This window comes from Ursus arctos, chromosome X, assembly GCF_023065955.2.
Source record: "Ursus arctos isolate Adak ecotype North America chromosome X, UrsArc2.0, whole genome shotgun sequence".
In the NCBI taxonomy this organism is placed as follows: Eukaryota; Metazoa; Chordata; class Mammalia; order Carnivora; family Ursidae; genus Ursus; species Ursus arctos.
In genome coordinates this window covers 57,817,577-57,844,382 of record NC_079873.1, presented here as the reverse complement: position 1 = coordinate 57,844,382, position 26,806 = coordinate 57,817,577, and the positions used below count along the sequence as shown (strand labels likewise).

At 43.6% G+C, this 26,806-nt stretch overlaps 1 protein-coding gene across 2 annotated transcripts in view; it reads left to right on the top strand.

The window, feature by feature from the left end:
- Window positions 1-26,806, top strand: part of HDAC8 (histone deacetylase 8) — a 213,078-nt gene that overhangs the window by 176,744 nt on the left and 9,528 nt on the right. For both annotated transcript variants that reach the window (XM_044379335.3, XM_048213400.2), the window contains one exon: window positions 8,802-8,907. In XM_044379335.3, coding sequence (XP_044235270.1) covers window positions 8,802-8,907 — 106 coding nt within the window. The remainder of the gene's footprint in view (window positions 1-8,801; window positions 8,908-26,806) is intronic.

Here is a 26,806-nt window from a genome sequence, read left to right as displayed (position 1 = left end):
TCCTTCCCAACACTGTACCCCAAGCAGCATCTACCAATCAGAGTTGCCAACAAACTGAAATCTCTTTGTCACCCTTCTTCTAGAAAGCAGTTCAGTGGAGGTGTGAGGAAGAAGACAGCCAGCAGTAGGTTAAAGTGTTTGAGAAATGAAGTGGTCAAGGTGGTGAAAAAAAGGGAAATTTTAAGAAGTTCGGCAGTGAAGGAATAGAGAGAGGGCAGTTGCTTGGAGTAGTATAAACATCAAGCCAAGGCAGCACTTACTAATCCTCCAGTAGAATCCATTTTCAAGGTCATCGTAGTACTTGTCCAGAGGCAAGCCAGGTAAAGCAATATCCCTATACTCTCCCATCTTCCATTCCCACCCTTGGCTTAAAGAAGAGTAAATGAAAAAAAAAAAAGCTTCATGTGTAGGCTTGTTTCCAAAATATTCATTTGATTAACAGAGACATATGTTATAACCAAAGTTGGCCCTGCACATATTTCTGAAGAAGGAATTCTCTCTAATCGTGGAAATTTGAGGATCACCAGTGATGTGGGGAAGGTATTAGTCTTGGCCAGGACCCTTCTCCCAAACCCCTGAAACCACACCTGAAAGAAAACCTTGGCCTGCAGGGAGACCCCTGGTCGAGTGGCAGCCACCCTGTCCTTGGGTTTTCTGCCACATCCTCTGTACCTCCTTTCTTCCCTCACCAGATGTACTCCATATTTATCTCTTCTCCTTTCTGTCACCTCTGTCCCCCTGCCTCTCTTTCCCACCACTTCCAATTTCTCATTCCCTCCTCCTCTCTTCCATTTTATTTTTTTAATCCCTTTCATTTGGGGGTATCCTTCCCTTCTTGATCTCTCTACTCACTTTCTGGTTTCAGGGTTTGTAGATACTGAATAAGCTCTTCAGAACACACTCATTCAGTCTCAAGGGGCATTTGTAAAGAAATCCAGTTTTACTACTGTCCATTACAGGCAGAACTCCTGTTTCTTTGCACAGTTGATAAGTCACAATAATAATAATAATAATAATAATAATAATATCATCTAGCATGAAGTAACATTTACTATGCTCCAGGCACTCTTCTAACTCTATAAGGTACATTCTGTTATTGTCCCCATTTTACAAACAAGAAAACCAAGACACAACAGTCCAGTAACTTGCCTAAGGTCATACAGCTAGTAAACAGTGGAACAAAAATTTAGGGCTCATCCCGTAATGCTCCAGAAATTTAACTTTTCAACTATGCTGATTGCTTTGTGGTGCAACGGAAAGCCCACTAGGCTGAAAGTCCGAAGCCATGGGTTCAAGTTCATATCTGTTACTCAGCACCTAATAGAACGCGCGCACACACACAAACTCACGCATATACAAATAACACACACACACAAATTACTGTGGATTGACCTTAGTGAATACATAATACACTAAAGGGCCATATGTGTATATGCGTTCACGAAACCGCTAAGTACTTTAGCTAATGAAATAAGACTAGTTAATACTGGACATATGCTTTGTTTAAATGTAATTGGTGTTCAAATAAGCTAACATTCCCCAGGTTTACCTGATTATTTTGCTTAATAAACTTTTTTCTATACCAACAGTTAAAATGCCATTAAAACATCTGAATAATGAAACTATTTCCATGACCTACTTCATTCAAACATTTCTTGGCAGTGGTATTTGAGCCTCACCATAAAACAGTTCTTAAGTGCTGACTCTGTGTCTAAGGGCTGACATGAGTACTGCAGGTGTTATACAGATATAGTCTAGATGGGATGCTCGTTTCCAGCTCCATGTTCACCATGGTAACATCTTACCTCCAATAGCCATATCTTCCCGACCTCCCTCGGTCATACTCCAGACACTCCTACTTCCCCATCCCCTGCCTACAAGCAATTGCCTTTGATGTGCTGCTTCCTGCCAGTTCAGTCCAGCAACTGATGGGGTTATTATTTTTGTTTGTTTGTGTTATAAAGCCATGGCAATAAAATTTACTCCTAATAATACCACCGCAATTTTATGTTCTTAAAATGTACCATAAATGATACATATAATAGCTGAATTTCCTGTAAACAAAAATGTTTTTTTCTGGGGAAAGGAGAGCTTTTTTGTTTCCATCGTGGTTGGGCCAAGGTTCTTTGATGGAGTAATTGGTGACATAGGAAAGACTGAGAAGCATCATGCAAGAGCATATTATGGTTCAAAGCACTGGTGCTGTGTTATTCCGGTTGTGATGAGTTCTGTTCACAGAGCAATTCAGGACAAGAAATGCTCTTCCTGGTTAGGAAATAACAAACTAAAACTCCTAAAATAACAAACCTGCAGCACAGTCACCAGCTAACATCCCCAAATGAAAGCAGAATAAAGCCTCAGGGACCTGCAAGAGGGACTGGCACCGACCTTGGGCTTACCCTGGTGGAATCAAGTCTAAGTTTTAGGAAAAGGTAAACCTTGAGTTAACAATAAAAAATTTGAGAGCTACTTGGAGTACCATAAAAAGAGGGCTGCCTAGAAGCAGTATCACTCTATCCTCCTCCTGATTAGGAGAGAGGAACACTAGGTGAGCCCCAGAAGCATATTGCCAGCATGGCAAATGTATTCCTTTAAACATCTTCCTCATGCTGAATCTCATCCCTAAGACTGTGAGATTTCACTTTCCTGTTCCTTTTCTTCCTCTCTGGCTGCTTTCTTTCTGCCTATTCACTAGATCTTTTGATCCCCTTACCACCTGACCTCACTTCCATACACCACCATCACATCTTCAGCTGCCTGCTAGACAGTGACCCAGATTCCCTCCTGTAATCTCAAACCCCGCTAAACCCAATCCCAACACCTTCCCTTAGCCACACTAGCTCTTCCTGCTAATTTACCCCAGCGCTGTCAGTGGCACGGGAATTCTCCCACTTTGCCAGACTCAAAACCTAGGAGGCAGCATTGACTTCTCCCTTCTCTCCTTTCCTCCCCGGCCAGTGAATTACCAAAGTCCTGGTGACTCTACCTTTACAATGTCTCTTTCCCATTCTCTCCATCTCCACAGCAATCACCCTTGTTCAAGCCCTTGTTATCTCTCTCTTGAACTATTGCAAAAGCCTCCACACTGGTCAGCCAGCCTTGCTATGCTTGCTCCCACGTTTCCTAAGGCACAGATCTAATCCTCAGGCTGCCCCAGTGCCTGTCACGGCAAGTCCTGTCTCCTCAACCTGGGATTCAGGCCTCCTCCCCTGCTCTCCTTTACCAACTTCAGCTAACTTTATAGTACTTGCTGGTCCCCAGATTTGTCCAGCCTTCTCTTGCCTCCACTGACTACCTCCCAACCTACCCCATTCCTGCCTGTTTGCAATCACCCTGTCTTTCAAGACCCTAATTCTCTCTACTGGATGCTAACCTTCTCAGAATCCCAGAGACCTTTTATATCCTCCATTCGAGAACCATGAATTGAGCACCTATTCTTTTCCAGGCCCTGTGCTGGGAGCTGTAGGTAAGATAAATATGAATAAAACACTATTCTTCACTTGTGGAGCTCTGGAGCCAGAAAGACAAACATAACTAATTCTAAATCCCGATCAGGCTGCCTCTGACTCCCATCCTATAGGCCCTTCTCCTCAGCCTGTAAATATACTTGAGAACTTCCCATCTTAAATCACCCACCCTACCTCAACCCCACCCCTCTGTCAAACTCCTAAAATAAAAAGTGTATTCGTACCATTATTCTCATCTCCACTTCCTCCTGTTCTGACTTTCCAGTCCTTGTCCACACCCTCCACTGACTTGGCTACAGCAAAGCTCTCCTTCCCATGGACATATCGGAAGACTGCCCTCTTCACTTAATCTCTCTGTAGTATCTCAAATTGTTGCCAGAACTGTTTCCATTCCCTCTGTCCACCTCTGAAGTATTGGCTGTTCCCCCCGATCCTTTCCTTGCCTCTCTTCCCTTCTCTCTGTAGCAAGCCTCCCCTGCCAGCCAAGGCAGTTCCTTGGCAATTCTCGTCCAGTTCTTTCATGTCACTGACGACTCCCAAATCTCTTCACACATATCCTATAGCATAGGCCCAACCTCTCTCCTAGATACCAGAGCGCCATATCATTAGGATCCTGACCCTCGAAATGCTTCTTGCTGAACTCCCCACACATACATACACCTTACCTCGAGCCCCTGTCCTCTGCCTGGACTCCTCATCTCGTTAATGCGTCTCCCGCACAGTCAGAAATCCTTGACTCTCTCTTCTTCCTTACTTTCCACATCCACTTCATTGTTTAGTCTTATTAATGATATCTTTTCAGTTTTTCAATCTCTCCATTCCTCCCACAACTGTTATGGTTCCAACCCAGATATCACTCATTATGGCTTTAGCACCAGCCTTCTCACTGGTCTCCCCTCGGATGCTCTTCCATTCTCCACACTGTAGCCAATGAGTCTTCTAAAGGACACAGCTGACCTATCCATTTCTTCATTTATAAGCTCCCCAAGTCTTCATTTCCGTATCCCGCAAATAGTTATTTACCAACTGTTTCGGGAACTGGCAATCCAGCGGGGAGCAAAACAATGTTCTGCCCTCATGAGCCTTCTAGTCTGGAATAAGGCCAAATGCCTGAGTGTGGGGAGGGGGCAGCACCCACTGTGAAACTCATGCCTGCCTCCCCAGCCTCGTGTCCTAATTCTCCTTACACCCTACCCTCAAGCCATATCAAATCAACTTCAATGCCTAAAATGTGCTGTTCTGTTCCACACTCCCTGCCTTTGCCCAGGCTCTCTTGGGAATGCCTCCCTCCCAATGACCATACCCTATTTGCAGACACCCCCCCCCCAACACACACACAATCACTTCTTCTGAAGTAATTTAGAAGCTCCTCTGGGTAGTGCTGACCTCCAGAATGACCTGGGTTCAAATCTCAGCACTACACATGCTGTGTGACCTCTGTTATCTGACTATTCTGCACTTCAAATCTTCATCTTAAAATGGAAATAATTACAGTACCTCCGTAGGGGTTGGTTGTGAGAACTAAGTTAGTCAATCCATAAAAAGTGCTGAGACACTTTAGGTGCCTGACACACATAAGCCTTCAATAAATGTTTTTTATTACTTTTATCTTTAGTATTATTGTTGTACCTCTCATCACACTGTTCTATAATAATTCTTCCGACTAAATATGTCTTACTGTCTTTGTAACCCATGAACTTACTTCGTCAGCCACATAGTAGGTACTTAATAAATGTTGAAGGAAGGATAAAAGGATTGGTGGCTTCAGGTCTGTGGCTTGGTTTCCTGTGCCCAAATTGGACTATGAAGGAATAAAAACAAATCTAAGACTTCTTCTGAATATCTTCTTGACCAAATATCTAAGTGTACACTGTTCGCATTGTGTGGGCAAGAGCTGGAAAGGAGTGACCAAGAAAAGGGCCTTGAGCTGGGCTGACCTGAATGAGAACTGAGCTATTTCATTTCTTTATTCATTGACTCTTGGGTCAAGAAAGGACCAACTACCCTAAAGTCGCCATTGCCTTCAGTTCTCAGCCCCACTTCATACTTTCCATTTGCCTCCTTTCCACTACTGTGTTCCCCTCAAAAATGTATAAACTGAAACTCAGAAAGCAAAAGGAGTGCTGAGGGAAAAGGGGAAGGGGTGGAGAAGGGTTAGCACCTCCCTCCTTCCTTTGCTGAGATCAAAGCCAGCGTTTTGACTGGGAGGCCAGCTGGCCTCTTTCATCCCCGCTCCACCTGTCTGGGAATGGGATTGCTGCTTGCCCATTTCCTTTCCTCTTCTGGGCTGCAGGGCAGTTTCAGGGTGGGGCCTCAAGCTATTTCTAGTGCTGGCCAAATCCCTCCACCCCAATATCTCCTTGGCCTTATGTGATCAGATTTCCTTTCCACCTCTCCAGTAACAAGTGGCAGGAGCATAGGGCAGGAAACTGTGAGAGAAGTCAGTTTCTCAACAGGCCCTAGGCGGAGCTAACGGTTTGGGCAAGTAGAGAGGACACTTGGGCTGCTGGGCTTTGTCCAGCAGGAGAAACAGGTTCTTCTTTCCGCATAGCCACCCCAAGTACTTGGCCCAACGTCCCCCAGGGCATGGGTGAGGCACCAGTTAGGCCAGGGCCTCTTGCCTTGGGAGAAGAGAATTCACATTTACTGAAGTCCTACTATGTTCTGGGCCCTGTGCTAGGCCCTTTTGTCTATATCATCTCAGTGGTTTTGAACAACCCAGCCAGGTCAGCATTTATGATCGTCCTGCTGGTAGCAATGACAAAAGAGAGATTAAGCAGCTCGCCTGAGGCACATGACTAAATCCTGATAGAACATCCAGCTCTGTCTGACTCTAAAGCCAGTGCTCTTTCCACCTCATCATGCCGCCTCAAGAGTCCAGAAAAGCTGTTAATGCTATGAGTTGGCTCTTTGCATTATTCCACGGAATTAAATGAACAGCAAGCTAAATCTTTTGTGAATGAATTTCATTCAACATAACTTTAAAATAAGGGTTTAAGGAGAACCTTTGATGACTTGAGTTCAATTCTACAAAGAATGTGACAGAAGTTTCTGCCTCTGCAGAGTTCATAGTCTAGTAGAAAAGAGTTAACAAGTGCCAAAATGAAAGCATAATACAACACAGAAACAGAGAAACGCCATGAGAGAGACAGAAGGGGGAGTAGGGCAACACCTTTGCCGTAGATATAAGCCTCTGCCTTCCGGCTGCCCGTCACTTCCCTCAGCCCCAAACAGAGCCTCCTAAGGCTGGGACCAGCCAGCTACCATGTCGAAGTGGATCACAAAACTGGGACTTTCTTAAATCATCTGTGGCCCCTCACCTAAGCAGAACCTGGGAATACTGTGTCATTGGCAAAGGTGGAGAGATGTTTAGGAACCCAGACTTGGTTATTACCTGCAGCCGGCCTGCCTTGGCAAAGAATGGGTCATTCATGGGTTAGTTAAAGCCAGGTGCTAACACAGCCAGATCAAGAGGCTCAGGCCCAGTCAGACTGAGTTCTGTTACATAGGAGTCAGTTGTGGCCCCAGCTGCCCGTCTCGCACGTTGTAGGCATTCGCAAATGCGGACGTACTGTTTCCAACCCTCGGCCCCAAACAGACAGCTCACAACATGTCTTGCTGACAGAGGATCAGCAGAGATCTTCTGCCTTCAGAGACGGAGGCAGAACATTCCCTCCTCCTGCATCTCAGTGAGGCACCCCGCCTCTGATGTTTATAGCACTTTGATGCGAGGGGTGTGGGTCCTCTCCCAGAGTGGCTACTTCATTGCAGCTGCCTTTCTTCTACTGCTCTCTCTAAACCCGTCTTTTCATACCTGTGAAATGAGCGTACTACTTGACACCCTCTGGAGGAAAAGAGGTCACCTAAGGAGACAGGGCAACACCTGTTGGAAGCCTTCTCTTCCAGAGCCAAGCCCACAAGATCCTCGAACTTGGACTGAGGGGCCCTCCTTAACTCAAAATACAAACCCCTTAGAGATCATTCCACAACCTCTCCCATGGTGCCAGATATACATCCAGACTCTTAACAAGGATAATCTGGTGGCAGTGGCAATAACCCTGGGCTTCTCTGAATGACACCAAATTCAGGACACATATCCAGATCCCTTTTTTCATGCACTCTCTACCATTTTTCCCATGGAATTTGAATCCCCCTGTTTTACTTACTGCCTAACAATATCACTATTGAAAGCACATAATGTTAAGGACCATATGCTCTCTCTCCAGAGAGTATGCACAAATACTATTTCTGTTAAAAACTAAACAGAAATAGTAGTTTTGCATACTTCCCATTCAAGGTCTTATCCCAATTGAATGATTCCCTTTGTCGTGGAGTGTTTTTCCCCAAGCAGGCCCTAATAGAGAAGCTGAATCAGATATTGTGACTTACCAGAGGTCATAAGGAATCATCTAGTGAGCTAGAAATAGAATCAAAAAACCTTTATTTTGATCCCCTGAATTTAAAAAACAAATAAACTCGACTACAGAGAAAGAAAACCTGGAGAAATAGGCTTGCTTGACGTTGCCGGGTCAGGGTGTTCAGGGCAATCAAAACGAGCAGGCAACTGCCACAGTCTGTGAGGATCAAGGAGGTGAGTAAGACATAGGGGCTGCCTGCCCTCAAGGAGCTGACAATGCAGTGCAGGGAGATCAGGTCACTGTTGAAAAATCTCTATCCAGTGCAGAATGTGCTTATGAAGACCCAGTGTATCCCAGCGGAGGTCTTGCCCATCCTCAACGTCCCCCAGCAGCCAGCACAGTGACCCACGTGTGATAGGCAGGCAGCACTGTTTGTTGAACAGGGGCCAAAAAAAAGGTACCAACAGAACACTCTGGGGGTTGGTGGAAAATAAGGGACAGCTTTGTGAAGGAGGTGACATTTGAGCTGTGCCTGGAAGGATGGGGAGGTTTTTCACAGGCAGCAGGAATTGAGGGGAGGGCCTTTGCAGCGTGAACAAAGAGCAATGGCAAAGATCCTGGGGGGGGGGTGGACAAAGCATGGTGAGATTTGGGAGAGCCCGGAGCAGGCCAGTGTGGCTAGAGAATAGGGGGCAGTAAGAGCTAAGGCAGGAGAGAAAAGTTGAGACCTGAGCAGAGAGAACCTTGAACAACAAGCTAAATAATCTAGCAGTGAACTGTCACTGGAGGTTTTGAACAAGAGGAATGGTACCACCAGGACAGGGCTTCCTGCTGCATCATCCTACCCGGCCCACCTGGGCCTCACTTGCCTTGTCAATAGTGGTGGTTTTCTTTTGATTGTTCTGTGTGTATGTGGTTTGGTTTGGAGGTTTTCTGTGGTTTAGTTTGTTTTTTGGCCTTTCCCTTTTCCTTACAGTTTTTCACAGCATATGGTCCTGATTATGTGTTGGAAATCACGCCAAGCTGCCGGCCAGACCGCAATGAGCCCCACCGAGTCCAGCAAATCCTCAACTACATCAAAGGTGAGCACCACCCCTCAAGCCCTGCCCTCCTCATTCCACCCAGCTTGCGGTGGCCCATCACTGGGGGCTTCCCCAAATACCATTTGTCTTTTGGTGGCTAATCATTTCACTGACTTAGAAGAGAAACATCTTCTTGGCCTGATAGCTTGTAGTTGGAATTCCACACTGGCCACTCTGATTGGAATTGTCATTTGGCCAGCTAATGTCACCTTCAGGGGGACAAAAGGTTTATCTTGAGGCACGTCCAGTGAAAAACCAGTTCTCAAGTGTGCCCTGGAACCCTTTTTCTTTTAAAAGAGCAACAGTAGAATCCTCTTTAAGATGAGGGAAGTTCAAGCCAGTTCAGACTTAGGGTAAGGGGAGGAGGGGCTCACAGGCATTGTGTTCCAGTGTCGTTCCTTGATCCAATATGGCCTTGAGAGACTATGGGCCTACCTTGGATAGTCAGGATTCTGGTGCCCTGAGAGTGGACTCCCCAGTCTTACCCAGAGCACTGGAGCCCTATCCTGCCCTTCCCTATCCTGGCTTCTGGCAGGGGGAAAATGGCAGTCATCAGGTTATTATAATCTTGATCACACTGTCCACTAGCTGTTTGGGGATGCTGCCCTTAGCTTTCCAGTAGAGCCCCTCTCCCAACCCCAGCTGCTACTCCACAACTCAATTCACTTTCTCTACAATATTGTAAAATCATTTTGGCACCCATTTTCCTGTTTAATTAATTTTGTATGTATGTGTGCATATTTTTTGGATCCTAATAATCTGTAGAGTTAAGAGGCTAAGGGTATCATATTGCCCACCTTGGAGAGTGAAATCCCATGTTTATTCATATAATGACTAAGAGAGCAGCAATTCTCCTACTTTTGACTCCCTCGTTGAAATAGAATCCAGCATGAAAAAGAGGCCTGTTCTATACCAGAGTTAGTCTGAGGGAATGCATTGTGTCCTAGAGGGTCTTTGCTGAGGGTTATATTAAGGCCCTAACCTCTAGGAGAGTCCAGTCTGTGACAGCAGCCAAATCCTTAGGCAGGGACTCCACGTCCCAGGCTCCTTTGGCCAGAGAAAATTTTCTAAGCTCACAAGTCATAGACTTGTAAAGCTACGTTCACAGCAATGCTTATTGCCTCTCGGAGGTGTCCCATAGCCCTCAGCCTTCTCCTGACCCTGTAGTTTCAAGCCATCTCCCTCTGGCTTCACAGTGGATACCAACCCCACAAATCTTCACTTCCTAACCAAATCCTCCTCCCCTGGACAGTCTGTAAGGCCTTTAAACTCTTTCTACTCCTGGCCCTTTGCCAGTCCTTCTCACTGTGCTGCAGCCCTGATTAACACCAGAGCTCCCGCCCTAATTTCCTCCTGCTCCTCACAGACCCAGGACACCTTTCCTGTTTCCTTTGGGACTGACCCTGGACCAACTTCTCTTACCCCTCTTCCTTCAACCTTGCCATTTTCCCCCCATCCAGGCTGTAAATCCTGGTAGAGCACAGACAAAGCAATAGAAACAGAGAAACTAAACAAGCCTCTGCAGCTTCTTGCTCACACCTGCATATGTGCAGATATCCGTATGCCCTCATGCTTTCCTGCACACGTAGCCAGACACATATCTCCAGAGTGGTGACATCTTGCTATTGAGGAAATGGAAATGACAAGCGAGAGAAGACATAAGGAAGGTAATTCAAAGGGAAGAGAACTAGGAAAGGTAAGATAACCCAAAAGAGGAATACATTTTTAAAAGACCTGAGATAAAAGATTAGTTTGAGGGTTGGGGAAAAAATAATAGACAGTCGTAGAGGACATGTAAATTACATGTAAGTCAAGATTTTTTAAAGATCCTAACAGGTCAAAGCAATATTTTGATTGTAGCACAATGACATTAAGCTGGGAGAAAATGTACGGAGCAGGAATTGGGTCCTCAGAAGCAATTAGACACACACAAGATGGAAAGATGTGGCTCAGCAGTGTTTTGTCTGAAGGAGCTAGGGATTTTAGCCAATGTGGACCTCAGTGTGAGTCTCCAGGACAAGTTGGCCTGCAGAGATACTGATGCGATATCAACCTCGGTGTAAAAGGGCTCTAGGCAAATAGGAGCATGCTACTGGTCAGTCAGGATGCGGAAAGGACTACAGACCAGGCTCCAAGAGGTCTGGTTGGAGGCGCTGGGGCTTTTGGAGGAAAGAAGACCTAGGGGGACGTGGTCTTTACTTCATATCTCTGAGAGGCTGTCCCAGAGCAGAGGGTATAGACGGAGTCTATGTGGCCACAGGGCACAGAGCTAGGACCCATGGGTAAAGATTCTAAAAAGGCAAATGTGTATTCAGTAGAAGGAGGGATTTTCTAATATTTTGAGCTGTCCAAACGAGCAGGCTGCCCAAAAAGGAATGTTGCTGGAGACATGCAAGTAGAGCCTAGATAGTCACTTGACTATCATATCATAGAAGGGCTCCTGCATTGGGGGAGGGTGGTTGTACTAGAGTATTGTTAAGGTTCCTTCTAGTCCTGAGATCCTAGGATGCTGTGTGTTAACATTGAGAAAATAGAAAAACAATAAAAAGAATATGATGAGAGTGCAGGGGTTGGTAGATGAGTCACAGCTCTTGGGGCGGGGGTGGGGGGAGGTTATACTGTGTAGAGGAAAGAATTGATGAGAAGAAAAGAAATTAAATGACTGAGAGTGGGTGGGGAGGAGCCAGGGAGGGTGGACAGCAAGTAGACTGGCTATAGAATCCTAGGAATGTTCAGATTTTCCATTTAGCCATCTCTTTCGTATTGACAAAGTCCTGTGTTCTAGCCATGCAAATGAGCAGAGCACACAAGTCCAGCACCAAAAAGAAATTCAGCTAAACCAAGAAGAAATGAGGCTAGAAAGAAGTCCAAATGTTGCTAAAAATGGCTAGGCTAACCTGCTATACTGAGACCATGCCCCTCCAGCCTGGTGACGCATGCTGCCATCAGATAGTGCGTTGCCATGACAATGGTCAGTGTGGAAAAGCTGCTGAATTTTCTACATTCTGAAAGATTTTCCTGAACCTGCCTACATGACTTGTCATTTGTTCTTGCATATAAAAACCTCAGCGAGGCTGGCCATTTCTCGCTGTGTCTCTTGCCCTCCTTCCCCCATGTTAAAAGCAAAGGCAGAGGGAGGCGTGGATTGATTTGGGAGGATGGAATGGCAATGATGGAGTGGCCGGATTGAGCCCCACTCTATGGCAGGGAGTTTAGCCAGCATGTCTCAGTTGAATTTGTTCAGCCTTTGAGCTTGGGTTTTTTTCTCTTTCTCACCACATCCCTTAGAAGCATGAAAGATGGGATTTTTAACCTACTGAAGATCAAACCTGGGGAGGTTCCTCTGAGAGAGATCCATTCCATGTGCCACAGGTTGGCTGGAGGGAAAGGCAAAGTTGGACCTCACCTTGTCCCATCTTTACTGCCCATTCGTCTTTCCAAGAGGGAAAAAAAGACAAAAAGAAAACCATGGAGAGTCAATTCAAGTTGTTAGCTTTATACAGGAAACAGCTATGTTTTGCTCTAACAAATTGCTCTTCTCATGCCAGTGAATCTCAAAGATCTGTGTCAGTGTTCACAAGGAAGTGTGGCTCGCTCAGCCTAGCTCATGCCCACTACTGTAAAATCATCCTCACACCATCTTCATGTGCTCGAACTTGTTTGCCTTTCTCTGGTTGACGTACTGCAGAAGAGTTGGCTCACATTGAACCTTCCAGAGTTGGAATGGTGCTGATGTGATCAATCCCCAGGGGTGGCTAGCTCCCCAAGCCTGCCCTGGCTCTGCATGAGGAAACAGGGGTAGAGTTTTTCTAGTCCCTGGTACTGATGACATTTGAATCGAGTAAAGGTCTCTAGGGGGCCAGAAGCTTGTTGCAACCCAGACCCAACCTTCTGTGGCGGAGTGCGGAGGGAGGGTGAGTTGTGCATGTGCAAGTGTGTGTTAGCATTGTAATTGGAGGTTACAGCTCACTTGCTCTGAGTTCCCAGACTGTATCCCAAGTTTGCTTGGAATAGAAAAGGAGACAAATAGGGCCAGGAGGTAAGAAGGAGGAGGAGGGGGGCGCCTGGGTGGCTCAGTCGTTAAAGCGGCTGCCTTCGGCTCAGGGCATGATCCTGGCGTTCCGGGATCGAGTCCCACATCGGGCTCCTCCGTTGGGAGCCTGCTTCTTCCTCTCCCACTCCCCCCGCTGTGTTCCCTCTCTCGCTGGCTGTCTCTCTGTCACATAAATAAATAAAATCTTTAAAAAAAAAAAAAGAAGGAGGAGGAGAGGGAGGACACAAGAGGAAAGAGAAGGCCTCGTGCAGATCTGCCTTTTCTGACCCGTAATGAAGAAGGCTGAGTTGGCATCTTACACAGTGCAGGACTGGGGAGATGGACCAGCCAACTGATGTGGGTATAGGGGAGAGACAACACAGGTGAAATAATAAGAACAATAGCTACTACTGATTTTACAGATGAGGAAACTGAGGCTCAGAGAGGATAAATGACTTGGCCAAGGTCACATTTGTTCATTCATTCAGCAAGCAATTACTAAGCACCTACTATGTGCCACACACTGTGCTAATTAATAGGTGGTAGAGCACACACTTGAACCCCGGCCTTTCTGAGTTGGGGCTTTGGAGTCAGGCTGCTTGGCCTTTCTAGTGCCCCTCTTCTCTTCGAGGTGTTGCCCTGCCAAGTCTATTCATCGTACCTCATTTTTCCAATCCCATTTTTTTTAAAACCCCCCTGCTGGGGCGCCTGGGTGGCTCAGTCGTTAGGCATCTGCCTTCGGCTCAGGGCCTTATCCCAGGGTTCTGGGATCAAGTTCCTCATTGGGCTCCCTGCTCTGTTGGGAGCCTGCTTCTTCCTCTCCCTCTGCTGCTCCCCCTGCTTGTGTTCCCTCTCACTGGCTGTCTCTCTCTCTCTCTCCATCAAATAAATAAATAAAATCTTTTTAAAAAATAAATAAAACCCCCCTGCTTTTTCCAGTTGCCCCTGGTAAACCCTTCCCACCCTTCGCTGCGTACCCAGCTCCTTCCATGGGGCTGAGCCAAAGCACCTGAAATTGGAGGTCTCCTTGGAAATGGAAGGAAGACAGCCATGAGCAACACTTGAAATTTCGGCCTGTGACCCAGGCCTTTTAACGTTCCCATCACCCTACCATACTATCACTGAACCTTTCTACTCCATTTTGAGCTGAGTAGAGAAGTAAAAGAGGACAAAAGGTGGAAGAAGCCAACCCATCCAGCTCCTGCTACCTGAAGTGTGTTGTGTTCACCAGCCCCACTCTGCTATTTACAGTTCCATGGCCCCAAGATGAGGCCCTTTGCACATCTATTGGTAATATTCTCAGGAACACCATTATGCTGAGTGTAAGCTGCACCTCTTCAGGTGATTTGAAGTCTGGGATTGACATTCTTCTAAGGACTAGCAATTAGGACATCAGGTCTGGACACGTCCAGGGCCTGCTGAAGCTCCAAGCTCGAAGCAGCGCTCCTGCCTGGGGGGACTCTACACCATGGAAACTCAACTTACTTCTACACCTTCTCTTGTTTCCTGAGAAGCCACGACGATAAGTTGAAAGGCAGAGTTGGTCCCAAGACACTGACCAGCTGCTTTAGGGCTTCTTAGAAGGATCTGGAGCAGGATTATGGAGGATACCCTGAGCCAATTTGCATTACTTCCAGGGAGGATCTCTGTGATGTCCATTCTTTATCTCCCCTTGCCATCCCCTGTCCCTTTATTCTTCTCCAGCCCACTGTGGTTCTTTTTTTTTTTTAAGATTTTATTTATTTATTTGGGATAGAGAGCACAAGTGGGGGGCAGAGGAAGAAGGAGAAGCAGACTCCCTGCTGAGCAAGGAGCCCGATGTGGGGCTCGATCCCAGGACCCCAGGATCATGACCTGAGCTGAAGGCAGACACTTAACTGACTGAGCCACCCAGGCACCCCAACCCGCTGTGGTTCTTTCCAAAAGCCTACCATCAGCCTGGCTTCCCCATTGACCAGGTTCCTGTCTTGTTTCACTAAAGAGTAAAAGAATTGGAAAGGTTTGTTGTTGCTGTTGTTGTTCAACACAAAAAGAAGTTATAAAAATGTCATGCTAAGGGGCATCTGGGTGGCTCAGTCAGTTAAGCATCTGCCTTTGGCTCAGGTTGTGATCCCAGGGTCCTGGGATCAAGCCGTACATTGGGCTCCCTGATCAACGGGGAGCCTTCTCCCTCTCCCTGTGCTACTCCGCTTGCTTGTGCTTGCTCTCTCTCCCTCTCCCTCTGTCAAATGAATAAATAAAATCTTTTTTTAAAATGTCATGCTGAAAACCTTATAAATTCTAAAATAAAAATGGAGACTGCTCCCCAAAGTCACAGTAACTTAGACAATAGCTTTTATTTTTTTTAAGATTTTATTTATTTATTTGAGAGAGAGAGAGAGCATGAGCAGAGTAAGGGGCAGAGGGAGAAGCAGACTCCCCACCAGGCAGGGAGCCCAATGCAGGGCTCAATGCAAGGCTCGATCCCGGGAGTCTGGGATCATGACCTGAGCCAAAGGCAACCAACTGAGCCACCCAGGCACCCCTAGACAACAGCTTTTAACAAACCACGAAAACCCTTGGCAGATTACTTATGAAGACACCAAATACCCACATAAATCCAGGAGGTGGGGACTACCATTATTGAAAGCCAACTATGCTACACAATATGCTGGATTCTTTACATATATGATCTCATTTAATCCTCACAGTTATCTCATAAAGTAGGAAACTGGTGTCCAAAGACATGGTGTAACATGCCCATAGTCACATAACAAGTAAGTGGTGCCCTCAGGATTTGAATCCAGATCTGGTGCCTCTGCTTCATAACAGTATTGCTCAGTCAAGTCTAGTCATCATCCCCTGTCTGCTTTTTTCAATTGCCCCTAGTAAACCCTTTCCACCCTGCAATGTCTCCCAAAGTAAGGTTGTGAACCAGATTAATTTTAAGAAGTATTATTATGTCTCCACTTCAGAGCCCAACTAAATCAATCAATGAATATTTTTTGGAGCCTCCCATGTTCTTAGTGCCATGAGAGGTATAAGAGAAGTTTAAAGCATGGTCTCTGCCTCTAATAAACAGCTGCGAAGTCTAGGGAAGGAGACAAAATTAACCCCCCTTAGACAGATCAGGATATAATAAGGCTGATCCCACGGAGAAGTGGGGGAGTAAGACTTAAGGGAGACTGCTTTCAAAAGGCTTGAAGGATTTAAATGGATAAGAATGGGGCCATGCTCATAAGCGAGGGAAACTCAGATAGGTGAGTGCCAAGGGCAGATTACAAGTTCCTTGAATTTCAGGCTGAGTAGTCGATACCGGATACAATAAAGTGACAGCTGTTCTAGGTTCTTGAACTAGGACACAGCATGATGCAGTGTTATTTGGATGAATCATGGTGGTATTCCAAGAGTGAGCCTGCAAGGGCCTGGACCAGAACAGTGGTAGTAGGATACTCCCTATCTTATTCCTGCCAAGTGGCTGAGAGTTGTTTGGAAGAGAGTATCAACAACACTTGGAAGTATATCATGTATAGGGGATCAAAATAAAGGAAGAAGTAAAGATGATTCTGAGCTTTCCAGCCCGGATACCAACTGGAATGGGGAACTGTTGGAGGAGGGGGGATAGTTTTACAGAAACATATACTTGATGCGCTCTGTTTTGATACGTTTAATTTGAGGTATGATACATTGTCTCAAATACATCTACATGGAAGATTTGTTGCAGCCAATTAAAAAGAAATTTTTAAAGACAATTTTATTTTACAAAATTATTGTCATGATAATAATATTAAGTGAAAAAAAGGATACAAAATGATTTAATACCATATAGTCTCAATTTTGTAGATATAATGTGTGTGTGTGAGTGAGTATGTGGATATGCACGGAGAAACCCCAGGAGAAAATATAACAAAAATGCTAACAGTAGTTACTTTGGTGGTAGGACTGGAATTATGGATATTTTTTTCTTGTTCTTTATTCTTTTTTCTGTATTTTTCAAAATTTCTACCATGGATATGTGTTGTTTTTTTATTCAGAAAAAAGTAATACATGTTTGGGATTTTATTTTTTTAAGATTTTATTTATTTATTTGAGAGAGAGAGAGCACGAGTGGGAGGGGCAGGGAGAGGGAGAAAGAATCTCAAGCAGACCCACTGAGCATGGAGCCTGATGCAGAGCTCAATCCCACGACCCTGAGATCATGACCTGAGCTGAAACCAAGAGTCAGATACTCAACCGACTGCGCCACCCAGGTTCACCTACATGTTGGAGTTTTTAATTATTATTATTGTTGTTGTTATTGTTATTATTTTATCAGAACTTTTGTCCCAATTTTTGGTTTACAAAACCTGGTCACTGTACCTGTGCACAGCTGGAAAGATAGGGACTGGAGAGTGAGCATTTTACATGTCTCAGGTGCTGTTTCCTTTCTTAGGTACCTCTAGTAATTCTAAGGTGCTTCCATCTGTCTGCTCACGGGAGCAGATTTTTCCCCTGACTCATGATGTAAAGCCTCTTTTGTCTAATGAAAGTGTATAAAGTCCAGATAGCTCCCCAGGACCACATTCCTTCCAAAATTCTCATTCACTCCAAGGCAACAGTCTTTCTGAGTTTTCTCTTCTGCTCCATTGAGCTGTGTATTTATTCCTCCTCACAGTCTTGATTACTATAGCTATATAATAAACCTTAAATCAGGTAGGTGATTCCTCTTTCTTCTTTTTCAAAATTGTTTTAGCTTATACTAGTTCCTTTGCTTTCCATATAAGCTTTCGAATAATTTTATTTATATCTCCAAAATACCTTAATGTGATTTTGTTAGGAATTGTGTTAAACCTGGATATCAGTTTGGGAAGAATTGAAATCTTTATTGTGTTTAGTCTTCCAATCCATGAACGCAGTTCTTCTCTCCCATTATTTAGAACTTTTTTTATTTCCTTCTTCAGCATTTTGTGATTTTCAGCATACAGATCCTAAACAGGTTTTTTTTTTTCCCTAAGTTTTTCTTTGAGTTATTGTATTTTTCATTTTGGTTTCCATGTGTTGTTACTGTATAGAAATAGTTCTTGTATATTGTACTTATATCCTGTGACCTTGCTGAACTCATTTATTAGTTCTGTTTTCTTATAGATTCTTTAGGATTTTCTATGTAGATCACAACTCCTCTACAAATAGAGACAGTTTTCTTTCTTTCTGATCTGTATGCTTTTTGTTTCCTTTTCTTATTTTATTGCACTGGCTTAGACTCCCAATATTATGTTAAATAAGAATGGTGAAAGAAGACATCCTTGCCTTATTCCAGAACTTAAAGGAAAAACACTCAGTCTTTCACCACTATGAATGATGTTAGCTGTAGGTTTTTGTAGATCTTTCTTACCAAGTTGAAGCAGTACTCCTTTATATTCCCAGTTTTATGAGAGCTTTTGTTATGAATGGGTATTAAATTTTGTTAAATGCCGCCTCTGCATCATTTGATATTGATATATATGTAATTTTTTCTTCTTTAGCCTTTTAATATGGTAGGTTACCTTGATTGATCTTCAAATTTTGAACCAGCTTTGTATATCTGGAATAAACCCCACTTGGTCGTGGTGTACAATTTTATTCTACATTGCTAAATTCTATTTGCTAATATTTTCTTGAGGATTTTGCATCTATATTCATGAGGGATACTAGCCTGTCATTTTCTTTTTTGAGCTGTCATCATCTGCTTTCAGTATCAGGCCAATAACTGTCTTATAAAGTGAGTTTGAGAGTGTTCTCTCCTCTTCTATTTTCTGCAAGAGATAAGGTAGAATTGGTGCTAAGTGTCCTTTTTAGTAGAATTCTTCAGTGAGACCATCTGGGTCCAGAGATTTCTTTTTCAGGAAGTTTTTCATTTCTACCTTGGTACTGTTGTGGTCAGAAAACATGTGCTGTATAATTTCAATTTTTTTCAACTGTTGGGGTTTGTTTTATGGCCCAGTATATGGCCTGTTTTGGTATATGTTCTGTGAGTGCTAGAAAAGAAGGTGTATTCTGTTGTATGACGGAATGTTCTATCAATGTCAATTAGATCCAATTGGCTGATAGCATTGGTGAGTTCTTCTGTATATTTTGTCATTTTCTGTCTTGTTCTATTATCAGTTGCTGAGAGAGAGATGTTGAAGTCTCCAATTCTAATTGTGGATCTATTTCTCCATATAGCTCTATCAGCTTCTGCTTCGTGTATTCTGAAGCTCTGTTGTTTGGTGCATATATGTTTCAGATTGCTATATCTTCTTGGTAGATTGACCCTTTCACCATTATGTAACGTCCCTTTCTGTCCATGGTAGTTTTCTTTGCTCTAAAGTCTACTTTATCTGATATGAATATAGCCACTCCTGCTTTCTTTTGATTAATGTTTACATGGCATATATTTTCTATCCTTTTACTTTCAGTGTACTAATATCATATTTGAAGTGAGCTTCTTATAAACAGCATATAGTTGGATCACTTTTTTAGCCACCCTGCCAATCTTTGTCTTTTAACTAATGTATTTAGATCATTCACACTCACTTCTGATATGTTAGGAACTAAATCTACCATTTTATTTTTTGTTTTCTCTTTGTTCCCTCTGTCCTTTCTCTGTTTTCTTCTTCATCCTTTACTGTTGGTGACTTATACCTCTGTTCAAATTTCATTTTGATTCATGGTTAGTGGTTTTGATTGTATCTCTCTGTGTAGGCTTTTTAGTGGTCTCCCTGGATATATATTATATATGCCTAACTTACCACAGTCTGCTAGTATCAACATTTGATCAGTTTGAGTGAAGTGTAGAAACCTTACCTACCTTTAAGTCCTTTCCCCTCTCCCATTTATAATATAATTGCCTTAAGTATTTCCTCTACATACATTTAGTGCTACATCAGTGTTATAATTTTTGTTTCAATCATCAAACATAATTTAGAAAACTAAAGGGGAGGGAAAGGGGCGCCTGGGTGGCTCAGTCGTCAAGCGTATGCCTTCAGCTCAGGGCATGATCCCAGGGTCCTGGGATTGAGCCCCGCATCAGGCTCCTCCGCTGGGAGCCTGCTTCTTCCTCTCCCACTCCCCCTGCTTGTGTTCCCTCTCTCACTGTCTGTCTCTCTCTCTGTCAAATAAATAAATAAAATCTTTTTTAAAAATAAAAAATAAAATAAAATAAAATAAAATAAAGGGGAGGAAAAAAACCTAGTATGTTTATGTTTATTCATATTTTTACTCTTTCCATTGTTCTTTCTTCCTTCCTGATGTTCCAAAATTCCTTCTTTTATCATTATCTTTCCATTGAAAAAGACTTCCTTTAGCTATTCTGTTAAGGTAGGTCTGGTGGCAACAAATTCTCTTAGTTTTCCTTCCTTGGAGAATATCTTTATTTCCCCTTCATTCCTGAAAAATATTTTCACGGACCTAGAATTCTGGGTTGGCAGTTACTTTCTTGCACCATCTGAAAAATATTTTACCACCTCCTTCTGACCTCCATGGTTTTTGATGAGAAAACCACTGTCATTTGAATTATCTTTCCCTTATAGGTAAGGCTTTGTTTCTGTTTAACTCCTTTCCAGAATTTTGTTTTGTTTTTTTAGTTCTTTTTTTCCTTTTTTTTAGTTTTTATTTTTCAGGAATGTGATTATGATGGGTCTTGATGTGGATTTCTTTGGATTTATCCAGTTTGGAGTTCAGTCAGATTCTTGAATCTGTAGGTTTGTATCTTTTGCAAAATCTGGGGAATCTTTAGCCATTATTTCTTGAAATTCTTTTTCAATCCCATCCTCTTTCTCCTTGCCCTCTGGGACTTTGGTGACATGAATGTTAGATCCTGGAGGGTTTTTTTTTAAGGTTTACTTATTTATTTGAGAGAGAGACAGAGACAGGGGGAGGGGCAAAGGGAGAGGGTGAGAATCTCAAGCAGACTCCCCACCAATTGCAGAGCCAGACGCAGGGCTCAATCTCACACCCTAAGATCATGACCTGAGCTGAAACAAGTCAGAGGCTCAACTGACTGAGCCACCAAGACACCCCATGAATGTTAGATCTTTTATCATAGTTCCACATGGTCCCTGAGGTTCTTCTCATTTTCTCAGACTATTTTTTGTCTTTTGTTCAAATTGGGTAATTTCTATTGTTCTATATTCCAGTTTACTGATTTTTCCTCTCCCACCTCCCTCCTACTCTTTTGTGGAGCCCATCTGTTGAGTTTTTTGTTTCACTTGTATTTTTCAGTTCTAAAATTTCCGTTTAGTTTTTCTTTATTTCTTCTGTTTCTTTGCTGAGACCTCTTATTTTTTATTTTTTTCAAGCATGTTCAGAATTGCTCAGTGAAGTATTTTTATGATGGCCTCTTTAAACTCCTTGTCAGACATTTCCAGCATCTATGTCATCTCTATGTTGACACCTGTTGATTGTCTTTTTCCCATTCAAGTTGATAGTTTCCTGTTTCTTGGTATACATGATGTTCTATTGTATCCTGAAAATTTTAGATATTTTTATGAAATCTGCATCTTCTTTAAATCTTTCATTTTAGCAGGCTTCCTCTGACATCATGATGGCAGAGGAGGGGGGCATCATCCCATTACTTCCAGGTGGGGATAAAAGTCTACATTCCCCACTCAGTGGCCATTGACAGCCTAGAGGGAGGTGGGGCACCTCCTTACTGCTGGGCAAGAGTGGAAATTCAGGTTCCCCATTAGAACTCCACTGATACCACCCTGGCTGGGAATGGAAGTGGCATCTTGTTACTACTCCCCATGTGGTCTCTACTGATGGCAGTGGGTGAGCTTCCTTGCCATTGAACAGGGATAAAAGTTCTAGCTTTCCACTTTGCCTTCTCTGGTGGAAGGGGAGCCTGGTTACTGCTAAGCTAGTTTTTCATTTTAATGTTTCATACATTCAACAAATACGTATTTGGTGTTAATATGTGCCAGGCACTATTCTAGGCACTGGTGTAAATAGGATAGGTAAAGGCCTTGCCCATCATGGAGCTTACATTCTAGTGAGGAAGATAGACAATAAGCAAATAAATATTTAATGTTGGTTACTGATAAATTTCGATGGGGTGCTGTTTTAGATAGGTGGTCAGTAAAGCCCTCCCTGAGGAAGTGACATTTGGGAATAGAGCTTAATGAAGTAAGGAAAGGAGCTTTGCAAAACTTGGGGTGAAAAACATTCTAGATAAAGAGAAGAGCAAGATCAAAGACCCTAAGACAGGAATGGATTTGCTATGTTTTATGTACAGTTGACCCTTGAACAATGTGACAGTTAGGGGCTCCAACACCCTACACACTTGAAACATCTATGTATAACTTTTGTTTGTTTTGTTTTTTTTAATTTTTGTATTTGTTTCTTGGTGTCCCTGGGTGGACATAAATGCATATAATTTTTAAATCCCCAAAAACTTAACTACTAATAGCCTACTGTTGACCAGAAAACTTACTGAAACATAAACAATTAATACATATTTTGTATATGTGTTGTGTACTGTATTCTTTTTTTCTTTAATTTTTTATTTTAATCCCATTAATTAACATACAGTGTTATATTAGTTTCAGGTGTACAATATAGTGATTTAACAATTCCATACATCACCTGATGCTCATCACAAGTGTACTCCTTAATCCCCATCACTTATTTAACCTATCCCCCCACCTCCTCCCCTCTGGTAACCATGAGTTTGCTCTCTATAATTAAGAGTCTGTTTCTTGATTTCTCTCTCTCTGTCTCTTTTTTTCCTTTGTTCATTTGTTTTCTTTCTTAAATTCCACATAAGAGCGAAATCATATGGTATTTGTCTTTCTCTGACTAATTTATTTCGCTTAACATTATACTCTCTAGCTTTATCAATGTTCTTGCAAACGGCAAGATTTCATTCTTTTTTTAAGATTTTATTTATTTTATTTTTTTATGTGAGAGAGAGAGAGAACACAAGTGGGGGGTGGGACAGAGGGAGAAGTAGACTCCCCACTGAGCAGGGAGCCCAATGTGGGACTCGATTCCAGGACCCTGGGATCATGACCCGAGCTGAAGGCAGACACTTAACTGAGTGAGCCACCCAGGTGCCGATTTCATTCTCTTTTTATGGCTGAATGATATTCCATTGTATATATATACCACATCTTCTTTATCCATTCATCAATTGATGGACACTTGGGCTGCTTCCATATTTTGGCTATTGTAAATAATGCTGCTATAAACATAGGGGTACATGTATCCATTTGAATTAGTGTTTTTGTATTCTTACAATAAAGTAAGGTAGAGAAAAGAAAACGATATTACAAAAATCATAAGAGAAAATACATTTACAGTACTATACTGTAAAAAATCCATGTATAAGTGGACCCACGCTTTTCAAACCATGTTGTTCAAGGGTCAACTGTGTATGTTTTAGTGTGTACTGGAAAGAAATATAACTGTCACATCAAACTCTGGTGATTTCACAGGTTTCATTGCTTAGGATAAGGTTAAGTTTTTTTATTTTTTTTTTAAGATTTTATTTATTTATTCGACAGAGAGAGAGACAGCCAGCAAGAGAGGGAACACAGGCAGGGGGAGTGGGAGAGGAAGAAGCAGGCTCATAGCGGAGGAGCCCGATGTGGGGCTCGATCCCATAACGCTGGGATCACGCCCTGAGCCGAAGGCAGACGCTTAACCGCTGTGCCACCCAGGCGCCCCAAGGTTAAGTTTTTTTTAAAACACAGTTGGTATAAAAGAGGTTTCCACATAAGAGGTATGTAAATACGACAAATTTCTTGGCAGTATTGATGTTTGGGAAGCAAACCTGTCACTGAGGTAGATGTTATTAACTCCATTCGACAGATGAGAGAACTGAGGCTTGGGGAGGTTGATTAGCTTGTACAAGGTCACAGAGCAAGTAAGGGAGCTGGAATTCCACATGAGAAACTGAAGGTCATGCCCAAGGTTTAGAAGAGGAAATATGGCATTTTCCTTCTTCCTGGTGGAGTTGTTGGTTGTTGTATTCAACAAACCAAGAAATTTTGAAGAATACTTGGAGACCTCTAATGTGTTTAACTAAGCTTTTTTTTTTCTGTTGGCCCTAAGTCCATGCCTAAAGCAAATATATCACTTATTCCCCCCCAGCTTTTAGCTCTAAAATAATCAAGGGGCAAAAAGGAGGTTAGAACTTACTAGAGAAGATACTCTTAACTACAGAGAACAAACTGAGGGTTGATGGAGGGAGGTGGGTGGGGGATGGGCTAAATGGGTCATGGGGATTAGGAGGGCACTTGTAGCAATGAGCACTGGTTGTTATATGTAAGTGATGAACCACTAAATTCTACTGAAACTAATATTACACTATATGTTAAGTAACTAGAATGTAAATAAAAACTTGGAATGTTAAAAAAATAAAATAAAATGAACTGCATTTTTCTGTTTAAAAAAAAGAACTTATTAGAGAAAATAAGGTAAAACACTCAGAGTTCTGGAATGCCTTACTGTTGACAATTCCCTCAGTCTACCCGGAGGCCCTTTAACCAGCTGAGATTCAGGTGCTGTCTTTCTCATAGCTGCCAAACCCAGCAGTGCTGATAGGCATTTTATGCCAGAGTAAGCAGGCCCAGCCTCCCTGGCCTTGATGCTGAGGGGCAGTTTTTGCAGGATTCTCACCACAAAGTTCCAGGGGAAGCTCTACAGACGTCCCGTCCTGTGGACTCCTCTGCTACACCTGGACCAGGACATCCCCAAGCTACAGTCAGGCCACCAAAGAGCTCTCAGTGTTTTGAGAAAGGGAAGCATCTTTATAGGCTTCTGGTTTACCCACATCCTTCTGCCTCTTTGCAGCTCCAAGCATATTTTGGAGGGAGATTTCATAAAGATTTCGAAATTGAGTTAGAATTTCAAGTCTATTGTGACATGCAAATTAGTCCTGCTTGTCCGTTGGCAGCAATGCAGCTGAAGTGCCTAGAGACGGGCCATAAAATGAAAACATCAAAGTGATTAAATGTGCCCGAAGAGCATAATTGAGTGCATGAATAAGAGAAAATAAAACAAATTGATTTTCTCCAGTGCCAGAAAAACAGAATAATTGAGAACAAAATAATAGACTTTGAAGTAATCAAAGTGAGGAATGTACCATAGTGACATAGAAACAGCCAGTTGTGGGGGAGATTTATTGTGTTTCTGTTATCATTTTTACAACTTTAATTTCATTAGCTAATAAATACAAATCAATTGAAAAATCAGTCAACCAGAGAGGAGGCAGTCCCAAGCCAAGATTTTTATTCACATCTCTAAAAGAGGCTGAAGCAGTGATCCTTAATCTATTTTCATAGGCACACATACCCCCGTGAGCTGGAAAACAAGTTCTGGGAGTCCTCTCTGCTTTGGAGGTGATGATGTTCTGTTCTGCCAGTCACTTTCCACATATAAGTTTACAGATTCAACTTTCAAAAGGGTCACTTTTATACCCCGCCAGGATTTCCGACAGAATGGCCTGAGCACAGCATCTTGGTTTACAGAGATGACGTTTTCACGGCACTGACCCGCACTTATGGGCTTGCACTGGGCCCTTCTGAATTTGCGGGGCGGTGGCCGGGGCAGCTACAGCAGCAACAGCGGGACTACCCACCACTCTTGCAGTGCTGATGAGTGTCTGTGGCTCACTCCTACCACAGCCATCGCACGCGCACGCGTGTGCAACACTGAAATCGAATCCAAAACCAAGAAGGCCCAGCAAGAGTATGTCACCGCTTTGGTTTCCAGCCTGGCCACCGTGATGCTGGGGAGGATCGGGGACGGAAGCTCGGCTGGGAGACTTCTCATGCTGAGCGTAGCAGTAGAGCACCGGGGGCAGCAAGCTATGCCGGGGCCGGGTATTGGAACATCACAGAGCAAACATGAGATCAATGCAGAACTATTTTTATGGCTTCTCCAAGGAAAGAATCTGTCCGCCGTGCTCCCCAGCTGTTCATGACTGGGCTCGGTGGCCCTTCACCTCAGGATCCGCGGTGGTGGCTAAATGTGACTCGGATTGCAGTTTTTCCTTTCACAGACCCTTGAGCTGCTCTGGCAGCTGTTGGCACTTCCAGATGTTCATGACACACCTTCAGGGCTTCAGGGCTCCACAGTTAGCCACCATGCCTTTGGCTCCAGTAAAGGTCTTTGGGACCACTGGGACTGTAAAGCAGGGTGTACAGAAGGAGTTGGCAGTGCTGAGACTGGCACTACTTGTTGGCTCAGTCAGGATGGCATGGTTAATAGATTGTGCCTGCCAGGCTATTTGTGCTGGAAAATTTATCTTCCAGGAAGTACCTCGATACTGAAAGGAGTCTCTCTGACCTTCTGGTGGTATCCAAGGCCTAATCATGGTGTGCCTTGAGGTGAGCAGGGAACGGTTAGCATTTAGCTCCTTTGTGCAAGAGAAGGAGAGTTTATCTCCAGCCCGGGCCGAAAACCTCAGCTTCCATTTCCCACTGGTGTTTGGGTGGAGCAAAATGGAGCAAATGGATTTCACAACTCTAAAGCATTATACAGATGTAAGGCTGTATTATTCTTCCTGCCACTGCTATTCCCATTATCCTGGATTTCCCAGCCCAGAATTTTTGCCTGAAAAAGAAATACGGAGAAAGCACATGGACCAAGGAACCTGGAGCTGTGACTCCAAAACGGCTGGGAGGCATTGCCCAGCCCAGCAGATAAACCACTCCAGGCCAAGCTCCACAGGCTGGCTGGCAGACAAGCAGCCCACTCCTGTGATGTCACCTCTACAGTTACTTGTGCCTGTCCCTCCACATGGAGCCAGCAGATTTAGGCACAGGAGGGGAGAAAAAATGAATCATAAGCTATTTTAGAAGTTGCTTCGATTCTGTGTGAGACTGCAGTAGTCCCTTGCAAGCTAAGACCGGAGCACCCTAGCCATCAGGGTCATATCCTCTAAGC